We start from the raw sequence: 27,756 nt of genomic DNA on the forward strand, positions 1-27,756 counted from the left end.
TATTGCTGAGTGAGCTCTTATTCTGTTTTCTTCCCATCTCATCTTCCAGTTGGTGCAGGTGTGGTCTTTCTGTCTCCACTGGTCTCCTTCTGTCCTGAAGCTGAAGTGGGGAATGCTAGAGAGTGGAGTCTGAAAGGACTGATCCCTTTTCTGTGGGGGCAGGTCCTCTGGATGCCAGGAGCAGGCCCTGGAAGATTCAGGGAATGGGTGATGGGTGGCATTGGGGTGGTCCCAGCGGGACACAAGCTCGCCTGATGGAGGAGACATTGGAGGGTGGGCTCTGGAAGGACTGATGCCTTTTCTGTGTGGGTGGGTACTTTGGATGCTGGGAAGAGGGCAGGAAGATTGTGGGAGTGGGTGATGGGCAGCAGGGGGATGGTCCCAGGGCCAAATCTTGATTTTTATGAGAATATAAATATGAAAGGACAAAGGGCTCTTTGCATGATGATCTCAATGAATCTGTTTTTTTAAAAAAAACATTACATTATCTTCCTCTAAAACATAGATTCTACCATTTTCTATTATGTTTATCATGCATTGTGCCAAACTTTACATTCCATAGTCTTGAAGTATTTCTGCCGCCCTAAGTATCTTTCAGTGCCAACTTAAGAGCACAACTGTTTTTAGAGCATCGAGTTTTGTATATAGAGTAGAAAGCACCAGTGAACTGAGTTAACAAATTACATTTAGAACTTGGTTTTATGCTGAATAAATGTGAACTTTAGACAACTTCTTAGGATTACAATTATGCTTCTGAAGTGAGGTTACTCAAAGCCTCTAGTGCTTATGTCAAATTTTCACTCCTAATGTTTGTGAATACAAACCATACACTTTTCTTATACTAGTCCAATTTTTGTTCTCTTTTGATCTTTTGATATAAGGGCAGATGTTGCTACATTCAGTATAAAAAGATTGAGCAACTCCTATTTATAGGTACTCAAACACTTAATATGTAGCATTTTACATTGTTTTGATGCTGAACTCTCACTTGGCATGTGTTGATAATGTATTGTTCTACTTTATAAACCAAGAAGTCTAACACAGTAGTGTCTTAGTCACTTTTCAATTGCTACAACCAAACTCTATTACCAAGGCAACTCTTAGGTTAGAAGACAGATCTGGCACCAGTGAGACCTCTAGTGATCTAAAGGGTTGATACCAACTGCCAAGGCAACTTATAAAAGCAAGCATTTACTTTGGGGTTCATGGTTCCAGAGGGTTAGAGTCCATGACCGCCACAGTGTGGAGCAAAGCAGTAGGAAGGCAAGCATAGTGCTGGAACAGTAACTGAGAGATTACATCTAGAGCCACACATATGAGGCAGAGATAACTAAGTGGGAATGAATGTGTTTTTGAAACCACAAATCTTACCCATAGTGATGCAGTTCCTCCAACAAGGCCACACCTCCTTCCCCAAAACTTCTACCAAATGGGGACCAGGTATTTAAAATTATGAGCCTATGGAGGCCATTCTCGTTCAAACCAGTATAGGTAGAGACCAAAGGTCAAAAAGACTCACAGAAAACTAAAAGTGAAACTCAAACAAATGCCACCAATGTGTACTATATGATCCGTGATAGTCAAAATATTATTGTGTAAGAATATAATCAGTTCAACGATTAATTATATCAAAAGAATTTTTGAGGCTCCAAATGACGCTGTAACGATAAGTGGCACACTTACTGAAAGTAAAACTAAGTATTTCTTGTAGAAATTACTCACAAGATACCAAACAAGTAACCCAGATGAGCCAAGTAGTTTTCTGCTGCCGAACCGGAAGCCAAAATCCAGGAAAAGAGACCAAGACTTCCTGTGTGCTGTCTTTTATGCCTTCCCCCATAACGCCCCCTAGCCCTGCCCAAAAGTGGGCCTGGCTAGTGACGTAGTTCACCGCCTACATACGTATATGTCTTTACGTCCATCTGTATACGTCTTTCGTCATGCCTAAAGTGGGTGTGGTTAGCGGTGTGGTAAACCACTCTTACCTCATCTGTATGTGCCTCTAGTAAGTCACATGGTTAATGGCAGAATACAGGCTTCCTCCTACAAATTTTAAGGTGTTCTGAAAGCTAGTAGAAGATGAAAGACGTGGAATTTTTTGAGTATTACTGAGGAAGAGTGACAGGATTTAAGGACTGTGTTTTTGAACAGAAGAATTATTCAGGGACTATCATTAAAATAATTCCATAAGCTCCTTCTCTGTAGCCATATGTCCTCTAAATATGTTTAAGACAGTATCTCACAATTTCTATGAAACAAACATTTAAATAATGTAAATCATTTCAAGGCTTTAACTCCCAGTCTACTATTAGCATGCATTTCAAAATATGATCCTTATAGACTTTCCAACTGCAACTGATGGAATCTAAAAAGCACATTTTACACATTTCAATTGTGCTTATTATTAAACATTTGGCAATAGGATTGCTTTATTTTATATAATAATTTTATTCTTTGAAATTTTCCAAAATGTATTTTGATTGCACTCAGCCTCTTATTCCTCCCAAATCTATCTCACCCCCTCTATATTCCCTCCCAACCTCATTTCCTCTTTATTTACTTTCTAAACAGCACTCTAGATCCAACCTGTACTGCTCTTATACGAATGGATTGGAGGTTAAAACTGGCCAGCAGGGAGAAACCTTCCTGGTCATCCTAATCTAACCATGTCTGATGATTTAAGTATGTGGTGTCTTCAGCAATAGGACTGTAGGACAACCCGAGCAATGGCAATGGTCTGCATTGTTGTGGGAATCAGGACATCTCTGACCAACATAACCTGAGGGGTATGCTGGATATGCATTGAGCTTCTTCGTAGTCACAGATTCTGACCATTCTTCCCTTTTCTCCAGGCTTTAATTCTAATACAATGCTACTCAGAGACCTTGTGAGTTACCCTATGATACTTTTCTGGGATATGTGTGTGTCTGTGTGTGCATATATATGTATAACTTATTTGCATGCACACAAACATACTTTTAAATAATAGGAATATGAGAATAGAAAGTGTTTCCTTGAAGCAATGTGAGGGAATTTTTCATAATATTTCCCAATGTTATGCCAAATATCACAATTATTGATAATCAAATTTAATTATCTGATAACTTGGGACTTCCTTTATATGTTGTGAATACAAATAATTTTAAGAGCCCCAAATATTATTTCATAAGTGCCATCACCAATATTAAGATTTTCTTTTCCATTGCACTGCCATGCACCTTTGGAAGATAAAATATACGTGTGAATACATTTTCTCTGAATGGTGGAAGAAATAAAAACACTTTTATGAAAGGAGAATGTAGTATTTTGGAACTTGCCTCATGTGACATAACTCACAGGTTCCCTTATTCCTTAGGTATGAATATATCACTTTGAAGACTGTTGAATTATTGTATAGTAGAAGGCCAAAGAATGAGAAATGAAAATTATTGTCTAAACAGAAAGCACACATAATAGAGATCTGATCAAGACTACTAACTGGTATATCCTTAATCAGAGTAGCTTAGTTTCACTGTGGTTTGAACATGGCCCTCGACACTTGCTGTTCACTTGGTTCTCGAAATTTTAGGGAACTTGAAAAATATTAACTGATATCAGCTCTCTTAATTAGTCTCATTTGCATATATTGTGAATAGAAAAATCATAAGTAATATATAATTACCAAATTCTCATTTTCTAAAAGTTTGAAACATATTTGTAATCACTGTTGATTATAAATATTTGTGAAATTGGTTGAAATATATTACATCCAAATAATAAAAGAATCCACTTTCCATTAATATTCTCCAGAGGAAAACTTGGGTATATTTTTCCACTTTAATTATATGGTTAATGAAAAGCAAAAGGATGATATCCCTTCCCTCTTCCTAGACTTTTCCACCCTAGGACTAGTCATCCTGTGAAAGGCTGTCTGGGAAATGGAAACAGGAAGTCTCAGAATTTGGCCATGGTTGCCTGAAGGCAAGTTGTATTAGAAATCCTTTAGCAGTCACATTAAAATCAAAATCCCACTCTTTATTGACATCAATTATCAATTCTTTCATTGTTTTAAAGGTTAAGAAGCACAATCATTATTATCCTTCTTTGTGACAACTGTGATACTATAGGGCAATGGTTCTCAACCTGTGGGTCACAACCTCTTCGGGGGGTAAAGACCCTTTCACAGGGGTCACCTAAGACCATCAAAAATCATAGATATTTACATTCAGGTTCATAACAGTAGCAAAATTACAGTTATGAAGTGGCAATGAAATTAATTTTATGGGAGTGAGTCATCTCAACATGAAGAACTGTACTAAAGGGTTACAGCATTCAGAAAGTTGAGAAACATGATAATAGGGTCAGGTTCCTAGGTCTACATTTGAGTAATGGGAATATAGTTAATAGTTTAGTGTTTAGTTTTCATCTGTGTTTCTAAAATATAACATTTTGCTTGTTTTCCAAGCAAGTTTAAATAAAACTATTGTAGTTCTTGATTCAGATATTAAATACATTCTGAGCCTCTACCATTTCCTAGCCATCATGCTTAAAAAGCACTAAGGACCAATGGTGAAGAGGATAACATGGTTCCAACCTCACTATACAATGTTAACCACATGTCACACAAATAATGTCTGATTTAATTCGAAGGTGAGGAAGAAAGAACAAAGGGCAGTGATAGTGATTCCACTGCTGATCTCCAGCTGACCCCACATCCACAGAAAAGATTCATGTTAGTGAGTTTACAGAGAAAACATTGTTAACTGTAAACAAAGAACTGTGTGTGAAAATAAAGTTTTCTTCCTCATCATCCTTTCTCAAGATTAGGTTCTTGGGTATCTCTAAAAGTTTAGCTGATTAAGCAGAATCAGCTGACATGAGAATGTCCTTTAAAAGTTTTGCAAGGTTTTTCTCCCCATTTAATCGGCTTGTTTTGGTTTTATTTGCTGAGTGAGCAGAAGTCTTAGGTAACTCATTATGCACCTTCATCAAAGCTTTAGGGACCATGCACTAAGATCAGAGAATATTACCAAACAAGGACTTTGTAGAAGCTATGTAGATAGAAGAGAAATCATGTTCAGAATTCGGTAAGAATTCTGCACTGAACACCTAGGCTGGGAATGAGAGCCAGTGCCAATAATCACCATGAGATAGCTCTATATGTAGACACAGAGATCTTTATGCAGTGAGAGTTCATAAAACACGGAAGAGAGATTTGTAGGTCTCCCTTGCCATCTCTGGCATCACAATGAATTTCCACTTTTCTTCCAAGATGTGGAATTTAATAAATATATTAATTGTTAATTTATTAATTATTGCTAACCACATTAAGTTCATATTTCTATTCATTTTCTTATAGTCACTTAAATTTATGACTGTGACTATAAGAAGACTGTGTTAATTACTGGTTTTATATTCTATTTCAAATGTAGAAATAATTTTGTACATGTTTTCTTCAAACACTTGAGGTTTTTTCTTGACATTTCACTTTTAAAAACATTACCAACTGTGTATAAAGGCAAATACTCAATACTATTTATTCAGGTATTTTAAATTTTACAGAAGTATGCTTTTTGAATGTGGCTATTTAATTTAATTTTTCCTTTACACTGTAATTGTGTTTTCATCCATTTCTGCCAATAGTAATTTTCTTATTGTGCTAGTATTATTTTCCTGATATTATACTGATATCAGGTACAATACTATTGCATTCTCGTGTCATTTATCAAAAATTTACCTATGGATTAATTATAGAATAGTCTTATTTAAGCAGCCTGTTTATAACAGAGTAAATGCAGAATGAATATAGATCTATACAAAGAGTAAATCATCTACTCTGATTGACATTATAATAGAAGTCATTATTGTTTACCAAGTCAAACCTGAATAGCCAATGCAAATATGTGTAGTTTCCCAAGCGTTCTTACTCAAGTAAGTAGATTATACTTACAGGTGCAGATACATTGATTGGGGTCATTGCAATGACTGTTGGCTATAATCAAGATTTCTTTCACACTTTATGCAAACAGTACAAGCACTTCTATGATCACTAAGGATATTTTATTAGCAATACCACTCTTTTTAACTTTCCCCCTTGTGAATAGAGCCTATAATTGATTAAAGATAAAAGATTCATTCTACATCAAAAGAAATAAATGAAAATAATTCACATTAGTCTCTTAATACGGTGTAGCATTTGTGTAATATCACAGTTATGACCAAATTAGATATTGAAAATTGCTTTAAGCATATCTTAAAATATGTGGAAAGTAAAAAAGGACTTTAATGGCTTCTTGTTCCCAGTTAATAGCATAAAAATTAAAGGCATACACACATATAGCCATTTATTAATTGAAAATTTATTTCTGAAGAAAGATAGCCTTCAAAATCCCAAACCTTATTTGTGAATATAGTCTTATTAGAAATAAGGTCTTTGCTGGGATAATAGAGTTAAAGATGATATAACCTTGGAATCATCGAGAACTCTCATCATAAGATACAGGGATGAAGGCAAGCAATGCAGGAGATGAGTTGTATAAAAGCAGAAATGGAGAGAAGTAACTCTTTAATGAAGGGATATGGGCTTTTGACAATCACCAACACAAGAGAGAAACATGAGGTTAAAATCTCCAGAAAGACCCAGCAATGTTCTTTCAGACATCTTCCATCAAGCTATTGTGAAAAGCTTCATATAAGTTGTCACAGTAAAAACTCGAGAAAACTGTACTCCCAGTTTCTGTTTTATGGTTAACACTTGCTTTCATTTCGACATGCTTTTCTTTAGTAACATACATAGGAGATACTGAAAATCAAACTCTTACCCTTATTTTTATTCTTCAAAAATTTTCATGAGTACACACAACAGAATAGAAAAGGCTATTCCACTGTGTCACTGACAAAAGTCATACAACTATGTACAATCACCAGCTACAATATCATGTTTCATTGTCTATATCAAAATAGTCACAGGAGTGCTCAGTAGTGTGCATAGAATAACACATGGAAATTTCCATAAAATTATTGCTATGTCCCCACAGATTCATTTTCAGAATTTTTCTACTTGTGTATATTTAGATGTAAAACCAAATAGAAAAAATATTAGTTAGTGCTATTATTTTTTCAAATACAAACACCTTTTTGTTTTGTCCTGAAACATAGAGCATAATCACTCAGTGAACTCACTGTTTACTTACCATTTTGAAAGCATGAAGGGCTATAATTGGTACATGACAAGGACATTTGTACAAAGGAAAATTTCCATTTCAGTTACTTCACAAAACAATGAACTCACATATTTTCCTCAGTTATAGTTTTCCAAAGCATAACATTCTTCTTTCTGTAATGTGTAGTATTTTTATCCATCTATGCTGGTCTCCTTTTGTCAAGAATTCAGGTTGTTTGGTAATTACGTATTCTTTAATTTTAACTAGATTTTTATGACTGTTTTAAATGAGCATCCATTATGAGATGTGATGATGTAAATTAAAATCTTTTGAATACACGTGTATAAGAAATTTAACAGAAATTTTGCATATTTTCCACCGGAATAGAGAATGGGAAGACCTAATATACATATTTTTGGTAAATTAGTAATATACTTTCAGACTTAGTAGGTAATTTCAGAATTGCTATAAGAATTATTTTCTAATTTCAAAAAGTATACCATTTTCATGTGTACTACATATATCAGTTAAATTTGAAAATTACTTCCCTTTTTTATCCCTCTCTCTCTCTCTCTGCTTCTCTGCCTGTCTGCCTCTACTTTTCTTTCTTCTTATATCTTCTATTCTGCTGCTCCTGTCCCCAGAGGCTGGTCTCCCCTCTTTTCTTCCCCCTTTCCTATTCACTTCCTTCCAATACAACCTACAACCAAGAACTTCCTGTAGCCCCACAGATGCTAAGAAAAAAAATTTGAAAATTATGTTTGGGTAAAACACACACACATGCACAAATACTAGCATTTTTTTTCCAAAATAAGATCTGTTTTGGAAAGAGGACATTTCAAGTCAGAAAAAGACAGCAGTCATCCCCTTCTCAGGACAGTTTTGTTGCTATGCCAAGAAATTAGTTTATGATGGTCAGTTCTTCCTAGTCAGCTGCTTAGCCTCACTGACATCGGCGTGCATTAACAGTATGGATGGGACCTGCATTTGCCCTGATCCGTCTCATTTAAAGAAGTTCTACTTTGATGGCAATAATCATATAAATTTTTAGCCATTTTATGATTGCAAAAGATGATGGCTATTCCTTTAAGTTATTTCTAGGTAACAAATGCCATTTGGTGACGGGGAGCTGAATATGTTGCTGGGAATTTTCGAAATGCTAATACCTGTGTTGACCAGCACTGTGTATGTACTTTCTATTGTAATGGGAATGGGGTTACCATTTAACTCCCATTTTAACAGTTAAGCCAGAGTACTGATCCCTAATTATTGTGATTCAGACAGGATCATTAATATTTTCGATATATGTAGACTTCATATCAGAAAACATATTTATAGTGTTTTGGCAGAGGTGAGTGAAGAATCCACACACTTAGCTAGGATATGCAGATGAGATAGAATAGGCAGGTGATGCTTGGGAAACACGTCTCATTTTTAACCCAAAACTCTATAAATAGAGTGATTTATCAGCCCCTTCACAACTTCAGCTACAACCGTATACATCTTACATTTTAAATTATGCTGTTATTTTTGCTGTGTTCTTACAGCTATTTATATTAGCAGCCCTATGCTCCCTGTTTTATGAGTCATCATAGAATTCCTAATTTTTCTACGTTTTTCATGAAGCGTTTGTGATCTGTAATGGAAGAAACTGATTCTGGTTGCATGACAAAAGTTTCTAGGGGCTCTAAGATGTAACATGCTAGCTACCATTGTTCTCAGCCTTCCAGGAGGTGAGCTTAAGCCGAGTGGAGGAGAAATGGACAATCTAGAAATCCTCTAATCACTTCTTTACTATGTTTCCTTTTTCATTGGTTGTTGACGCTCTTGTTTTTTTGCCATCGATAAGTCCTTCACCCCCATGCAAGTCATTGACACTACTATGCTCTCTTTCTACTTTTGCTTTGAAGGCGTGTGTGTGTGTGTGTGTGTGTGTGTGTGTGTGTGTGTGTGTGTGTGTGTGTTATTCTGCCTAGGATTGTTCCTCTCTCTCTCTCTCTCTCTCTCTCTCTCTCTCTCTCTCTCTCTCTCTCTTCCTCCCTCCCTTTCTATCTCTCTCTTTCTATGCTATTCTGACTACTGTTTCTATGTCCCTCTCTCTCTCACTATGTGTTTCTGGGTCTCTGTGAGTTTTGTCTCTCTGTGTGTATTTGGGCCATTACAGTTTATAAAATGGTCTTTTGCTTAGCTTTTACTACCCTTCTTCCTGATAGTAGGAGGAAAAACCCCTACATTATATATAGACAGTAAACATTTAAAACATTTTCATATGCTTTATTTGAACTTAAAATGAATATCCTTTTTAAAGTAAGTTTTCCCCTAATTTTTAAATCCTCTCAAAAGAAGTGTGGTTTATTAAAACACAGATACTCTGTGACAAGGTAAAAACTCCACCATCAGCCACAACTCTTTCCCTTTTCATCTAGAAAGAGCAGCCCAAATCATTTTCAAACAAGTAAAATTAAAATTCCAAGAGGTCTAGAACATCAGCTCAGAACACATACAGAGCTTTTAAACATATTTGTTCTCTTTACCGCCAGGTTCTCTCACTGTTGTTCTTCCAGGTAAAACAGGCATTGCGACTGTTTGTGAACTGATTTGTCTTTGTTCTATGACTTTTCTTTTCCTCTTGGTATACTTAAGCTTCAATGGGAATAATCATGTCCTGAACACAGGAGGGCAACTTTCTAGAGCTGAGTCTTCCTACATAGGATGTGAAGGTGCTTCACCAATGGTCTTGCTGCCTGATGACCTATACACTGCTACTGGCTGCACATTTCAAGCAGGATTTTGTTTCTCTAATGGGGCCATTAAAGAGACAATTAAATCCAGCACTCCTCTTGGATGTGTGAGCTATTATACAAATTCCCAGGTCATCATACTTCATTAACAAATGTCCAGAAAGCTAGATCTCATTATAAAATGCATCTTATATGACTGCTGTAAACTTAACATTTTAAAAGATAAATTATTCATTTTTGTTTTGATTATTTAAAAAATTATGCCTGTTTTTAAAAGAATCCCATTGATTACTTGGAAAGATAGGCATATTGGTTGGAGCAGGGCCTAGACTATCCCCTGTGTGTCTAGGCTGAGAGAGAATCCCTAAAAATTTGGGCTAGGGTTATGGCTAAGTATGTTAAATGCTTGCAGTACAAGCACAAGGACCAGAATTTCATACTCAGTACTCAGATTTGAAAAAAAAAAGCCAGGTATGGTGGTTCATTCCTTGTCATTTAGAGCTAGGGAGATGGATGAAGCAGATCCAAGACAGCCTAATCTGGTGCAAAGTCTTCAAAAAAGACCATCAGCTCCCAAACAAATCATCAAAAGGAGCTGCATGACATCTGAGGAATGACATAACAGCTGAAGTTGCCTTTTGACCTACACATATATGTGTACACAGGAACACAAACACTCACACACTCACACACTCACACACACACACACACACACACACACACACATGCACAAACACTGCTATTGGAATAAACATGAGGAAGAAGATCCTTCACATGTTTTGTGACTTTCTTCATTGTTCTAAGCACTGCACCATGCACACCACAGAGATAAAGCCCACGCCAGCCAGCAGATACCATAATATGCACCGGGCAGTGAACCAATTACTGGTTGGAGATTATCTCACTTCTCCATTGGAACAGCCCTGTCAGGAATGGTTATCCTCATTTCCCAGATGAATAGAAACTTAGGTGCAAAGTCACTAAGCAGCTGGAAGTTTTATTTGGGGTAATGTTCTTTTTTTAATTTAAATTAGAAGCAAGCTTCTTTTACATACCAACCCCAGTTTTCTCTCCCTTCTCTTCTCCCCTGCCCCCCACTGACACCCTACCCCCCTTTTTGCTCCCCAGGGAGGGTGAGGCCTTCCATGGGGGATCTTCAATTATCTGTCATATCATTTGGAGCAGGGCCTAGACTATCCCCTGTGTGTCTAGGCTGAGAGAGAATCCCTCTATGTGGATGGTCTCCCAAAGTCCATTCATGTACTAGGGATAAATACTGATCCACTACCAGAGGCCCCATAGATTAACCAGAATTCCAAACTGACCTCCACCTTCAGAGGGTCTGGAACAGTAGTTTGCTGGTTTCCCAGCCATAAGTCTGGGGTTCATGAGCTTCCCCCTTGTTCAGGTCAGCAGTTTCTGTGGGTTTCTCCAGCCTGGTCTTTATTCCTTTGCTCATCACTCCTCTTGGGGTAGTGTTCTTGGAAGCAGACAAGAGGCTGAAGAATTGTGACAGGGAAGAAAGGAGGCAGAAGACACTGTGCATAAGGTCGACCTGTGCAAAAGCAAGTTGTTTTTCAGTTGGGTGCTTTAACTTTGTGAACTGGCAGCCATGTAAGACAAAAGAGAACAAACACTTTTTAAGGCACAAGATTTGGAACATTGGCAACGGGGCTTCCATCAAAGCTGTTCATTCATAGAGTACATAGAGATTCTTTCAAATGAGTGAATTCAGTGTTCATTAATTATAATTAATTGACTGTTGGGTCCCACTCCTCACTGATGGCATGTGAGGCTCCACTGAGAGGCAGTGCTGTTCTCAGATAGGCTCCTTTGAGATATATTTCTCATTGTCTTTGGAAATAATTAAACACACATTTCAATGTTAATATGATCACTAATGAAAAGATTCTTGTACTAACAGGGCAAGAAGGGACTTCAGAACCCTTGGACTTTAGCCCTGTCCAATTAGGATGAAAAACGAAGCCCAGAGCATTGACCTTGACTCACCCCAAGTAGAAACAAATTGCCGGCCAAATTAGGACTAGGGAACCCACTTGAAAATAGATGAATATTTTTATTAACTATAAAAAGTTATATATTTTTTAAAGTTGGATATTTTTTCTTCAGTCAATGTATTTTTCTCTGGAAGATGGTTTAAGTTTTAGCATTTAGATAATTAGTATCATATGTCTGAATATTCAATAGAAGCTTTACAGGATATGTTTTATTCTAATAATAATAGAGTTGTCTTTGCAAATATAATTAAACTTTTGGTTATTTCCCAATAACAGAAAATTTATTTAATTACTAAACTTGAAATTATATTTAACAAAAGACTAGCTCCCTATGATACTCAGACAACGAAGTAGAATGTTGGTTAACATTCTCTCATGAATCTCTTCAGTATTTCCCCTCCCATGGATAAGCACATTGTATTATTTAATTAAAATGTTATATTAATTTTCTTCTTTGACAATATGATACATGTACATCCCACACTTTACCTTTTTCCTACTCCTATAACCTCATATCTTCCCTATAACTCCTTTTCCCATGTTCACCAATTATGTCTCTTTGTTCTGCTTCATGACTCCTGAGTTTAACCAGAACAGTGTTCAAGAAAAGGAATGTGTAAGTGCCTACTGGAGTCTTGTAAACTCATCTGTTAGTACACAACTTAAAACAAAAACTTCTACTCCCCCAATATCCATCAGTGCCAATATTTTTGCCAACAACAGGAAAGGACCTATGAGGCTCTCTGGCTAGGAAACCTTTGGCAATTTTCTGACTTGTTTGTTTGTACATCTCAATTCTAATTAATTAAAATAGTAAACTAATGCGATTTTTATCACATTATTATTGAACTAAATCTTATATATATTGAACTCTTAACTACCAAAAAAGACTGAGTTCAGAGTTGTGGGCTTTGAGAACTAATTAGGTCATGAAGTAGAGACCTCACAGTGTAATCTATTTAAAGGCAAGCTCAGAGAGCTCTCCAGGCCCCATGATGCCCAGGAAAGATCAAAGGAGAAGTCAGCATTGTATGTCCTTGAAGAAGGATCATACCTGAACCTGATGGTGGTCGCAAACTTAAGTCTTCAGAATAAGAAAGAAATCTCTATAGTAGGTCCAACCAACTAATACTACCATTGATATTAACTCAGTTAAAAATATAACCTAAAATAAATGTCTTTATCTGTCTCCTACTTAATTTTTAACATCTACATCCAAAGCATTTCATCTTCAAGCACTTGCCTTTAGCTGGATAAAAAAGTTAAATATATCATTGAAATGTGAAAATAAGTAGTCCCATAATGATACACTGAATTTCTATGTATTCAAAACTTTTATCACGAAAATGAACCCTGTCATAATCCTATTTAAAATGAGAATGGAATGAAAACCAGAGTACAAGCTACCCTAATTAGGCAATAATTTCTGCAGTGTTTTTACTCAATGAAAGATAAAAGCATTTCATTTTGGCAAAGCCTTACCCTATTCATCTTACATCAGGTAACTAGGAGAGACAGCTTTCTTACTGTTCAAGCTTGGATACCGTATCTAAAATAATAAAATAATATCAACACAGCTTCCCTCCAGCAGATAAAATCCCATTAAAAGATTTGCTCCTGAAGCAGCAGTTAAAAAGAAATGAGCATGGGGATATTCACATCTTCATAAACAATTTTCATGTTCACTAGGAGGGGCCCCCTGTCCCTGTAATCTTGATATCCAGTGTCTCCCAGGACTCGTTTGTACCACTCATAACTATGGGTTCTGTGGTCTCTTGGATAACACTTACAAACAAATGGGCTTTTTCATTTATTCCTAATGACTTTGGCTTATACAAAGAGATCCTAAACTGTCCCCAGAGCAATCATTTTGTGAAAATGTTATTAGAACATCTTTACAAATTTAGAAACAAAGGGGGGTTTCATTAACAATGGAAGTTGTTGGGAATTGAGGGCCGCTGGCATATCCAGCTCCTACCAATCTTGTTTTATTTTCGGTAATGAGGCAGGCTGATCTTGTGGACTATCTGTTGATTCTTTATCTGGTGAATGAATGGCTAGGAAGTGAGGAACTGATGAGGTGAGGAGAGTTGCTAGAAAAATCAGCATTCTCAGGCTAATCAGCTCTGCCTTCACTCTTGGAGGAGACATAAGCAATTATACCTCCTGGTATCTGCCTATTGAGCCATTTCTTTCCTGAGACTTGGGGGTTTGTTCCCAAGACTGAAGATTATTTTTCAGGCTTTAGATTATCTATTCAAATACATGTGTATTTCATTTTCCTCCTCATCAAGTTTGGTATGTGCACTACGTACAAAGGGGAAGACAGCTTATGACAGGACTGCAAGTAGAGCCAACCACATCCATGCTATGCAGCATTCATCTTGATTTACAGCTTCAGATTTCTACACAGAACCTTCTCTCATTCTATGTAGTGTTGATTTTAAAGGCTCGCCCAGGACACTTAAGTTGTACTTCTTCATCATATTTATCATCATATCCATACTTTTATTGCTGTATTCTTTTCAAGGTTTCTTGTCATTGTTTCACTATATGGTAGATCCTTAGAGTATTGCTAAATTGTGTCCTTTTCAGATACACAAAGGCTACTTTACTGGGTATCATGACAGTGCTAGAAATCATTCTGCTTACTATTGGAAACCCAGTCTTGCCAACACTGAGTACTTTTGAAAGATGACATAAAACTAAAATTTAAAAAGATATTAGAGATGACATCCATGTCCAGCTAAATTCTCAGAGAATTATATTGTTGGTCTTGATGGCATAGATATTTCTCATTGGTAAGGCTCAGGGATTCACAACGGTGCTCTCTTAAAAGGTACACTGAACTTGGCATGATCTGCTTCACCAGTCTTAAGAGTTCTGACAGATCTGACAGAGGTTAGCCACCGACAGAGTTCAGAGCCAGCTTTGGACTAGAAAGTGCAGCATACCTTCCCTGCTGCTCAACACAAACCCAAGGTGGGTGGAGATTCCAACAGTTAGCTTCCTTCTGGGACAAGCATTAGCCTGTGTATACAATGTCCCAGTTTCTCTGAATCTGTCTCCAAAGAGAGCATCAGGCTTTCCAGACATGAGCTTCTGATGCATCTAATGTGATCTAGATACCTAAGGGAGAATGGAAACATGGATTTGACAGTTAGACATCAGTTTCTCTCCTAGCTCAGCACAGAGTAATTAGACAAGAGCTATATCTGTTTGCTACTTTCTTTTTGGGGGGGGTTGAGACAGGGTTTCTCTGTAGCTTTGGAGGCTGTCCTGGAACTCACTTTGTAGACCAGGCTGGCCTCGAACTCACAGAGATCAGCCTGCCTCTGCCTCCCGAGTGCTGGAATTAAAGGTGTGCGCCACCAACGCCCGGCTGTCTGCTACTTCCTTGAGAAGGAGCTCTGTGTTAGAGGCCTCCCAGAATCACCAGCCAGGCTGGTTGGTATAGGTCTTCTCTTCCATGAAGCTTGTCTAGGCACTTGTGCAAAGAAGAGTGGTGTGCAGAAACCCAAATAAATAATAAAGCCAGAAAATGAAGATATGAGCAGAGAAACCTAGAAACTCCTGTTAATGAAATAGACCTGATGGTTTACTTGTTAGCACAAAATCACTGTCAGAAGTATGCTTGCTCAATCTAAGAGAAAATGAAAGTAAAGCTAAGAATGAAGATTCAAATACCTCAAAGTACCAACAGGGCATGGAAATGAACAGATGAACTACAATTCTCTTGAAGAATTCACCGGCAGGTGGAAGCAATGACATGCATTAGCAAACCAAAGAGTGATCACTGGCGATAATGATCATAGAGGAGAAGACAACCAGGGATGGGAATGTGTGAAGAACGATGAAGGGACATTTAGGACACCATTAAGCAGACCAATATGAATGTTTCACAAGGTCAGGAAGGGACAGACAGAGAACGGATCAGGAAACTGTCTGAAACACACAGTGGCTGATTCTTCCTTAGTCTGTGGGAGGAAATTAGCATGCAGGTCCAAGAAATCCAAGAATGCAGAATATAATGACTCCTAAGAAATTCTTACAGAGATACCCCACAACAATTGGCACCACTCATCTCTAAGCTGAAAAAGTAGAATAGATATAAACACAAAGCTAATGAGTAAATGTATTTTATTTAATTTTTATTAAATGGTTTTCATTTATTTTACATACCAACCACAGTTTCCCCTCCCTCCACTCCTCCCATGCCTTACCCCACTTTCTTTCTACACTCCCTTCCATCCACTGATCCTCTGCATCCACTCACAAAGGGTAAGGCCTCCCATCGAGATCTCCTGGGTAAATTGGGGGCAGGCCGTGGGTAGGTGTATGGGTCATGAGCCATTAGGTGAGTTGGAGCAGGTTGGGGGTGGGAAGGACAGACAGAATATGTAAGTGATTTCTTGACAGAGGTCCATTTGGGGTTAATGAGAAACCTGGTGCCAGGGAGACTCCTAGGAATCCACAGGTATGACCTTATGTGGTGATATATTATTGTTTATAATTTATTAAAGCCACTGGTCAACAAAATAGCAAAGTAGCCATACTAGTTAGCTAAAGAAGCTAGGCAGTGGTGGTATACACCTTTAACCCCAGGATTCAAGATTCAGAGGTAGATAAATCTCTGTTAGTTCAAGGCCACACTGACTACATGAAATTGATCCAGTCTTAAAAGAAACAGTTCACACAAAGGTGATTTTAGCACCTGAGATCACACACCTTTAATCCCAGCACTAAGGAGGTAGAGACAGAAGTCATATGGCTGGGCAGAGAAAGAAATATAAGGAGGAAGAGACAGGATCTTGGAGCCTTTTGCCTCTGAGGATTTGTGGAGACAGGATTGCCATTTCACCTGGGTAGAGGTGAGATCTATTGGCTTGGCTGCTTTGCTTTTCTGGTCTTCAGCTTGAATATTGAACCCCAATATCAGTCTCTGGGTCTTTTATTTTTTGTGCTACAAAATAACTATATTTTTATGATAGAAAATATCCCTTCTCAGCCCAGCGCCCCTTCTACTATAAAAAGTAGTAGATGACACAGATGCTATGCCAACATTAGATGTTGACAAAAATAATTCAGACACAGACTACAAAAAGAATAATTCGGAACATGGCATTCCACAAGATGTTATTTTTGGCCTCTGGTGACTTTCTAGAAAGTTTGTAAGACATTGTCATGGCCAAACCATGTGTTCATTTGTGTATGTGTGTCTTACACAGTTTAACTGTCATAGCCAGTAGTTGCCTCTAGAAGATAAATGAAACAGCCTTTGCTAGTGGCTGTATTATAATATTCAAGAAATTTCTAGAGAATAATAGTTTAACATTTGCTGCTTTTTTCCCTATTCTTTAGTTTTGTACCTTTATATAGGGAATGCTTAACATGGATGCTGGTCTACCTTATTGGGCTCTATTCTCATCTTCTCTTTGATCTCTCAATAGTTTAATTGTTTGTTCTTAGGAAGTAAACTGTTACTAACATATCTAATATTGATTGATGAGTTCGTTATTTCAGTAGAGTTGTACACACAAAGTTCTGTATTAGTATCTTGGTCAAAGTCATACAATAATGCAGTGTTGGCCTCCCCATCTCATAGTATTTTGAGAGAAGACACATTCTGATATGTAAGGCCTGATTTATTGAATACATTTGGTTGATCTTAAATTATTCCTATTAAGAACGAGCACTTTCTCTAAAAAAAAAACAGTAGCAGTACTCTCCTTAGTGAATTTCAGTATGCATTGTGGCAAGCTGGTCATAAACAGAAAGGAAGAAATCTGTGTCACCAAGGCTTGAAGGGGGGGGTGGGAATCAGGGGGGTGGCAGGGAACCTCTTGACAAAGGATTCAGACTGATCTAGAAAACAAAGATAAACCGTGATGCCCTCTAATGCTGTGGACTCTACCTCTATCCTCTTCCTCCTCTCTTCTCACCTTTTAAAAAACAGATGAACAAAAGCTTGCCTGCCAACACTGTTGAGGGAAAGGGTTTTCTCTCCTGTGAACAGCCTTTCTTAACATCTGGAAAAGAGTTGTATCCCCCCACTAGTAGACACTCAGACTTTAATATGCTTTCCCATTCCACTTCAGCCATACTAGTGTTTAACGATGAAAGTTCTGAATCTTTAAAAAAAATATTATTGCTTATTCCTGTGACTCAGAGAAGACAATCCTTGTAGTCACTTTAGAATTATTAATGGGAAATATAACTAGTAGACTAATGAATATTACAAAAAGTGATACACACTTTTCAACTTTTAAAAAGTCTTTAATATTTCTTAAGAAAGTTATTTTAAAGAGCCAGAAAATGTGGTGTATTGTGGAACACCACTGTGAGAAAGCTGACTTGTGAATTTATAATTCATGAATTGCCAAGCCTAACTAAATTACTGCTAATTTTTCTCAGTCTGAGTTTTTATTTTGGAGTAAAATTAATAGTTTATTTCCCTTTTATAATGACTATATAAACATAGTGGAAAAGGTCTTTGTTAGTTATGTTTTATTGTTTATTATTAAAATTATGCTCCTATATTTGTAATGTTTGAGCAAATTACTTAAGATAATAATATAAAAATGTAAGGTTAACCAGTTAGCTCAGTTGTTCACGTTGTGGGGCTAATAACACCAAGGTCATGGGTTTTATCCCCTATACTGTCTACATGAAAGTTCCTTAGTGCTGGATAAATGGCTCAGTGGTTAAAAGTATTTTCTATTCCTTTTGAATCCTGACTTGGGTTCAATTCAGGGAAATCAGCTCAGGTAGCTCACACCTATAATTCCAGTGCAAGGGGACGTGATGCACCCTCCTGATCTCTCCAGGGTTTTGCACAAACCTGATGCAATTATATACACTCAGACCCTCACACATATATATTATTTTTTAAACAATTTTTAAAAGAGTTTAAAATTAAACGACTATCTTTTATCAATTATCCATCTACTACATTTGTTGTCAATTTCTGAGTGTATGTGTCATGAAAGCAAATCAATTAAAACCATTGAAAACAGAAAGGGCTTTACTTTTTGTTCTTAAACAAGGTCTTTGTTGTTAGTTTATTTAATGATAATTTTATGAGTGTAAACAAAAAACTAAATTCAAAACTTCCTTGGCATAAAAGCATTATTTTATTTTTGAGTCAGTAATATATTGAAATATTATTATTACAAAGTATTGCGCTGTTTTAGGAGAAATGTAACTGGCAAATCATCTTTTAAATAGCTGACTGTAGGAAAGGAGAATTGGTCTTTATTTTCAAAAGCTTAAAGCTCTTGGTTAACTGAGAGTCACCCCGGGTTGCTTCCTTAGGATACCACTAAATGTTAGAGATATCGTCTACTGCACAGGAGTGTCACTGCTGGATGAGGATGTGTGGGAGTTCATCTGGATGAAATTCCACTCCACCACTGCAGTGTCTGAGAAGAAGATATTGCTGGAGGCTCTAACTTGCAGCGATGATAGGAATTTATTAAATAGGTGAGTCCATGAAATCTCCCAAGTTAGTTTTTGTAATGAACATTATCATCTACAGGCAAACAGCTCCAGAGTTGGTTTTATTTCCTTGAATATATGGTACTGTAAAATTTGGCACTATAAAATGTTTCTTTCTAGAGATAAGGAAACCTACCTGGTGAAATGACTAAAGCAATTTGACTTGAAAGATAACATGGTTTATGAATAATTATTTTATAAAATTTTACATGTGTTTGAGAAAATATTTTATTGAAAAAGGAAATGTATAGTGTGAAGAACTTGAAAGGGGAGTTGTGTCACCAAGTAATATTTGTGATTTTTCTCATTCCGTAGGTATTCTTGGAGTAGTTAATATATTTCATGAAAGTGCTATGAATTTTATCTAGATTTTCTAGGCAGAAATTGTTCTGTAACTATGCATTGGGAAGATGATAACCCAAGTATTTTTGAAGAATATGACTAAATTATGATTTTTTAAAATTTAAGATTATTAGGTGTTTAAGTTTTTAGACTAAAAGTTTTCCCACAATTTTATCATTATAGGCTTCTAAATCTGTCTCTGAATTCTGAGGTGGTGTTGGATCAAGATGCAATTGATGTTATAATCCATGTAGCCAGAAATCCACATGGCCGAGATCTTGCCTGGAAGTTTTTCAGAGACAAATGGAAAATACTAAATACCAGGTAGAGATTATCATCTATTCTTACCTGAATACATGAAAACCTATATTTGAGGAATAGATACCCAAGGTTTTTGCTAGAGCTATGACCCAAATGATAGTATTAGACCTTATATAATATTCAGCAAAGATGACTGTTGTCCTTGAAATTCATGATTAGTTTAACACTTCTCATTTAATAAAGATTGATAACTTTAATTAATGGGAAAGCATGGAGAGGCTAAGAATTGCTTAGTAGGGAAACTGTGCTTGGAAATTCATCAAATTCGATAAATTGAAATCCTTTAACAAAACTTGTATATTCTGTATACATTATAGAGAAAAACGTAAATCACATATGAATGCTAATTTAACAAGGAACTTTACTCTTGTATAATTGTTTTAAATTCCCTTTAAATGTAAATATCATAAAACACCTCAATAAAATAGTGACACAGAGAAGACTCATTAATCACTTGGATCACTGTATTATTCCAGCTGCAGTAGAATTAATTCCCAGGATATCTTGTTTCGTGGTGAGAATTCTTCAGCTTCAATTTTAGAATTTATTTCATTATGCATTTAAATATATTATAATAAATGCTAATTTATGTCTCTGATAATCTCTATGGTATTTTGAAATTAAATCTATTATGGAGCAAGTAAATGCTCCATGTTATTCTTCAACACAAATTTCTCTCAGATAGTAAGGAGACCTAACATTTGGTCTCTTGAAAGCTGATATAAGAACTATTGTATGTTTGTTCATTCCTTATCAGTTATCCTTGCATAACAAGTTCATCAGAATGTGTTGTTGCAGTTACATACATTTATGTCGATAGCTACTTTGTCAGAAATCATTGGTATACCTATAAGACACATTGACATTGCGTGTTTTCAGTTCATATCTTAGAGTGATTGGAAGATTAGAACTAGATTATAACTTGCATTGCCAATTGTGTTTATAATGAGTCATATAACAGGCTGTAATACACACGATCCTTTCAGTTTAAGGGATTTCAAGCACACACACCAACCTTCCTTTGGTTTGATAGACTAGAGCTCAGTGGGATCCATCCACATACCATTTATTTCCTCTTACTCTGTTTCTCAGCATGCTTATTTTGTCTCTAAGAACCTATACCCACTATTCAAAGGGTAGAAAGACTGGGATTTCAGTCAACAAACATGGTAGTGGTTATCCTCACAAGGAGGAGTGCTTTTATCAGCTCCCATTTTCCTATCAGTCCATAAACATTGGGGATCATGGGAAGGGCTGTCTAGGATATTATATTCTCACTTTTCAGGGTCCTTCTGGTTTTAAGTACCATGTACTCTCACAGCTTCTATTGCTCTCAGAACCATTTAAGGTAACACACACCCTTCATCTGATATGACCATGTAGTAAAGCCATTCTCACTGAGGTCCCCTATGGGAACACACCTGAAAACTAAACCTATAATTTGCACTTGTCTTTCTTGCCTTGGTAAGTTAGATAAGCATTCGCCAATATATCAAGACACACAGCTGGAAGTCTATAAAGACATCTTCTTTCCTCTCCACATATAATACAGATCCAAGGTCCTTTTTACAATCCTAGGTGTTGAAGACTTCCTTGCCATTTCTACCACCACTTCCTTAGCACACGTTTATTTTTTCTTTTTCTTTTCAGTAATTTTAAAGTGGTCTTACATCTTTCTGTCTCTTTACTCATACTTGCTGGTGTGTGTGTGTGTGTGTGTGTTAATTAGAATTCTAAGGTTTATCATGCCTAGCCAGACTACAGAATCTGTGTGACATCAGGATCAAGACTGAACTGGTCTTTCTCATCTTAAGGGACTTTTTCTTTACAATGATCTAGGTTGCTCTACACTAGAACATTTGAAAATGCCTCTCTTTTGGCTCTTGGCTTGCAGATAGAACAATGCCTGAGTCGAATTCTAGATGCCTAGACTTTGAGAGACTCATTGCCATTCATGGATCTCGGAAAAACTGTAGAAGGCCAGGTGGACTTGATAGAACTGTATGGCAAAAAATTGCTTCTTTACCTCTCTCCCTCCTGATAGGAGTGGCCAGTACTTCTGAGAGGTGGTGATCACTGACTGCCTAGGCAAATGCAATTCTTGGAAAAGACTCCAAAACTCATTCTAGCCAGATTGCATAAATTACTACCTAGATAGATATTAAGACTGTTTTCTTTTATCTTTATAGGTACGGGGAAGCTTTATTTATGAATTCCAAACTTATCAGTGGAGTTACCGAATTTCTTAATACAGAAGGCGAACTTAAAGAGGTAAAAATTTTGTTGCTGTCTCATAGAATCACATGAAATTACAGATTTATTTCAACTACTTCTTTCCTTTAGATTCATACCAGTTCCTTTTGCAGCCTTCTGCATACACCTCATACATACATGTATGAAGACACATACATGCACACACAAATATTCTTTTTATTAAATTTATTTTTTAAATTTTAAATTTACATTCAAACCAAAGTTCTCCCTACCACTCCTCCTCCTGCCCCCATCCTCGTTTTCTCCTCAGCTCCCCTCACCCTCCATCAACTCCTCCCAACAGGTAATGGCTCCCATGGGAGTCAACAAAGTTTGGTACATTTAAGTTGGGGCAGGACCAAGGTCCTCCATTTTGCATTAAGACTGAGCATCTCCTCATAGGAAATGGACTCCAACAAGCTAGCTCATATACCTGGTCCTGCCACAGGGTCCTCAGAGAGCCCAAGGTTCACAACTGTCTGCCACATATTGAGGGCCTAGTTTGGTCCCATGGAGGCTCCATAGGTGTTGGTGCAGAGTTCATGAGTTTCCATGAATTTGGTTCAGCTGTCTCTGTATATTTCTTCATCATGATCTTGACCTCCCTTGCTCACATATTCTCTATTCCCTCTCTTTGACTGAATTCCCAGAGCTCAGCCTGGTGCTTGGTTTTGGATCTCTGCCTTTGGTTCCATCAAATACTGGATGAAAGCTCTATGATGATAGCTGGGGCATTCACTAATTTGATTACAAGGGGAAGGTCAGTTCCGGCATCATCTCTCCACTATTGCTAGGAGACCTAGCTGAGGTTATCCTTGTGGATTCTTGGGAATTTCCCTAGCACTGAGTTTCTCTCTAACCTCATAGTGGTTCTCTCTGTCACGATATCTCTTTCCTTGCTATTTTCTTAGTCCATTATTTGCAAAGAAATCTCTAACGTACTAAGCATGTAATGACTATGAACAATGATGAAGACTGTGAAATGTGATCAAATTTAATAAATTCCATAGCTGAGGATCAGGCATTCCAGCGATCTTAGATCCAATCACTCATGGTCAAATGTTTCTGTGAACTTAATTTGTAAACCATTCACTGACAATTATGACAGATCCTACGTGTCCAGAAGGGACTATTGTTGATGCTGAGGTACACAGCAAAAGCCAGAATGATTATGTAATCACAGTAGCCTGCTAACAGCTATCCAGTCTATTAAATGGAATAAATCCATATTGTAGGAAGGAACACCACTGCTTATAATACACGTTGAAAGCAATAGTTTGCCTAAGATAGATTTTTTGGCTCTTCTGTTACAAATTAAGTTTATTAATGAAATTAAGCTTGACTTTTTAATGAACTTGTGTCCAGATTCTAGGATATTTATCTTCTCCATTCCCTATTATATATCTCAGGGTATAAGTCATCTAGGTGTCTCCTTTTCCTCCCTTAACTCCTTACCATACTTGAAAGGGATTTGAGATGGGGACTATCAATCATGCTGGACGACAATAACACAATAAAGATTCTTTTATTTGGTTATGATAATTGATGCTGCCTTTTCCTCTTCTGCTTTGCACTGTATGTAGCTAGTATTTAGCACAGAAATTCCTAGTTTCATTAGCTTCCACAGGTGACAGGCTGGAAACTGTGACCCACAGATAATCCTGTGGAGCAGCATTCTTTAGAAGCATTGAACCTGGCACCTCTGTCACACCTTCTACTATTACTCAGTTTCCTGACAGCATTTCCTTTGACTAACTTAGGATCTGTCACAATGAGTACTGTGCTGAGATAAAGCTAAGATTCCAGTGATTTCAAAGTCAGTCTTTCCCCCTGCTATGTGTGTTCTCAACCCTGAAGGATTTAGCTCTGAAATTGAGAATATTTTTGTTACTTTTTCTTTTTATGAAAGGAGTTAAATGGAGAGAACTTTTATGTGCCTGTAGGAAACAGGAGTCATGCACAAAATATAACTACTTCCATTATTTTTACATTTAAACTGAGTGCTTTTGATATCATGATTTAATATTTAATAATCAAGAAATAAAGTATCGATTTAGTCGCGACCACCACAAACATAGAAGGGAACTCAGAAGTCTCCCCTTTTACCGCCTTCTTCACCCTGTCCATCCCATTTCCCTCTCATCTCCAGGATCCCTTTCACCTTTATCCTTCTTTTCTTTGTGTTCCATTCATGTATTCACTATTTTGATAATATGAAGGTCACAAAAACCATGTTTTAAATTGAGGTTTAATTGAATTCATCACATGAAGACCTTCTTGCTTTATGTATTTTGCTTACATTTTTCATTTTATCCTTTAATTAATTGCCATTTTAATGTTCCAAGCTACCCTGTCATGAAAGCTGTGATTTCAAAAAATGAACCTAAATTGTGGCTTTTATTCCATTATCTTCAAAGCAGATAGCTGAACAATGCAGGCTCTCAGTGGAATGAGAGATGAGTCATTACACTGTGAGCTTGCTTGCTCTCACTTTCCAGTTTAGCTGTTCTGCTGGAAGTCCTTCCATCTTTCCCACCACCTTGCCATTTCCTGCAGGTGTAGGGATAGGGTTTAATTGTTGTTGTCAATCATCCCTTCCCTAAGCAGAAGGAGTTAAGCAAGATCAATGTTTCCCTTGGAAGTTACACCTTATTATTTCTAACCCTGCATATAAGAAGGGAATCAGCACCTTTGAGAATTATGATATTGTTTTTAATGTTTTCATTTTAATTATGTGATTGGTATATGTCTGTATGTGGGTATGTGGTATGCCTGCAGGTGGACCCAAGTGACCAGAATAGTCTTTCAGATCCTCTTAAACTGGAGTTCCAAGCTATTTGAGCTGACCATGGGTGGTGATGGGAACCTATCTGGGGAAGATTACAAGAGCAATCTGCTCTCTACAGCTGAGCCATCTCTCCAGTCTCCTGAAAAAGTATTTAATTTATTAATGGCCATTATCAGATTCAATATTTTAATGACTATTAAGCAGACAAATTTTGCTTTATGACCCTGTCCCTCAAACTGTTCTAACACCTAAGACTGGAGTTTATTCTTAATTATGTGGAACTAGCAGTTTGACTGTAGCAATTTATTGTTTCCTCAAATTTTAAATTAGCAGGAATGCAGCCTGATAGAGCCTCAGAGACCTTTGCAATTTCTAGCTAATGTCCATTGAGCACCTTGCCAGTGTACTTGGTTCTTCTGTGAACCTAACATACTGCCCTGCTGAAAATGAATGTGTGTATTCTCCATCACACTGAATCCATTTACAACTTCAGTGGGAAAGTCTTTTACCTCACAATAGACCAAGAGCTAATTCTATTTAGTTCTATAATTATCAAGATTATGTTGTGCTTTGCAATTCTTCTCTTAAAGTACTTTATGATGCTGGAGTCTAGGATACCCTTAAACAAGATGTTCTTCAATGTTGGACAATTTTTAAAAGATAGATTAGTAAATACACCTAGAAGTTGTGCTAAGAGAATCAGAGGGCATGAACAACCCTGACATGTCACTAAATTTTATTTTACAAAAGCATCTACACTTATTCAAAATAAAAACATGACAATTAATATCCCCAAACCCAACTAAGATAAAACCTAATGGCTACAGAAAACCTAGCAAAGAGCCTGAGAAATAAACAGGATGGGATACAAAGTGCCTTTGTCTATGCTTAGCTTGCACAGGCAAGCAAGCTCAGCCAGACACTGCAGGCCCCTGGGGACCCATGAGAAGGCTCTCAACACACATTCTCCATAAGCAGTACTGAGGAATACAGGCAAAAAGATCAATTTATGGGCGCTGGGGAGAGTATGCCAGATACACTCTGATTGCTCCTCTTCCAATGAATGAGTCACCTCAGGATCACTGAGCTCACAGATGAAGTATTTAGTACACTTCAATCATAATTTTAGACATGAAACTTAGAGATCTACTAGTTACATTGTCTATAGGGTTCTCTTACATGATAATGTATCCAATTGTATAATGTATCCAATCATGTTCAATCACCTAGGTTCGGAGTTTTCTTCAGGTGTTCAGCTTTTTTCATGAAGCATCTTCAAGTAAGTGAAAGTTGCCAAAGGACCATTGATCACTATCTTGAATGTTCAGTGAATGGCTAGGAACAATATGATAATGCAGAACACATTTTGAGAAGTGGGTGTATTTTTCATTGACATGTAATATTAATTTAATATACTATCATATCACATTCTATAATAAATTACACAATTCAGAATTGAATAAAATGTATTATTAGTTGCTGAATTGTCACAGAATCTACTTGAATATTAAGTACATGAATGAAAATGCACTATTGTATTAATGAATATCAAACTGTAACCCAAATATTCCTGTGAGTGTATTTGTGGTTAGAAGCATGGTGTACAGTATATATTTGTGTAGAGCAGTGCTTAGAAGTTGGAAATATGCAAAAAATACTCTCAATTCATTCTTTTTTCCTCTTTTTCTTAATATCTATAATTTTATTAAAATATTTAATTAATTTTATGGCAATATAACAATTGTCAATTATGCATTAGACATCAGAAGGTTGTTTAGCATATAGTGATTTCGATATCATGCCAACTATGTAGGTCTGGGGCATGCATTTCCATTTCCAACAATGTCTGATGATAAACATTCAGAAAGTCCATCAATATAGAAAAATCAATAACAACCCCATCATAAACAAAACTAAAATTCATGAACTAAAACACAAATTAATTCGGACATATAGAATTAACCACATTTTCAACATCTCCAAACCTCACTCTTCCTGCCCAGATTTTTTTTTATCTTGAGACCCTGCATTTCCTTCCCAGCAGAGCCTCCATGTGGCACCCCCTATGTGATGAATCACACCCCACACTAATTACACACATAATGTCTCTTTGCTACGAGTTGATTTTTCACATTTGTCTGTTAGCGCTGTAATTGCTGGTTGGTTGCCAGTTTCTTAAGGCACACAGAACAAAAAGTGAGGTTGCCAGTGTTTAATCTTGCAGTGCATTCTTGAATCTTCTCAGAGTACATGGAATCTTCAAATAAGAACTCCTATCACTAATAATTCTGACGAAGTTTCAACTTCAAATTCTCTGACTCAATGAGACACCTTTTCTTCCTTATCCTTTCGAAGTCTATTTGGTTGGTTGTAATGTCGTTGATCACCCAGGTTTCATCGCACTGCTTCTTTGTTCTATGATCCTGCTACTTTGGTAATCTTTTGACACTGACAATGGTTTTATACTGATTATTTTTACACCATGACTAACAATTTTCTCTCTTTAAAGAAAAAGGTGACCCTTTAGCGCTACCGTCAGACTCTAAGTCTCTTTGCTTTGTTGAATGTGCCTTGGAATCAGAACTGGTCTTTGAAGCAATACCAACAACCTATTTTTAGCACATAAATTGTTTAGTTTATTATCTCCTGTGTTG

General features: G+C 36.8%; 1 protein-coding gene across 1 annotated transcript in view; it reads left to right on the plus strand.

Moving 5' to 3' along the window:
- Trhde (thyrotropin releasing hormone degrading enzyme) overlaps positions 1–27,756 on the plus strand; it is a 355,084-nt gene that overhangs the window by 319,578 nt on the left and 7,750 nt on the right. The window contains exons 16-18 of the mRNA XM_040754861.1: positions 19,216–19,383; positions 19,924–20,064; positions 22,251–22,332. Coding sequence (XP_040610795.1) covers positions 19,216–19,383; positions 19,924–20,064; positions 22,251–22,332 — 391 coding nt within the window. The remainder of the gene's footprint in view (positions 1–19,215; positions 19,384–19,923; positions 20,065–22,250; positions 22,333–27,756) is intronic.

Source organism: Mesocricetus auratus, unplaced genomic scaffold (genome assembly GCF_017639785.1).
Source record: "Mesocricetus auratus isolate SY011 unplaced genomic scaffold, BCM_Maur_2.0 Super-Scaffold_100011, whole genome shotgun sequence".
NCBI classification, from domain to species: domain Eukaryota; kingdom Metazoa; phylum Chordata; class Mammalia; order Rodentia; family Cricetidae; genus Mesocricetus; species Mesocricetus auratus.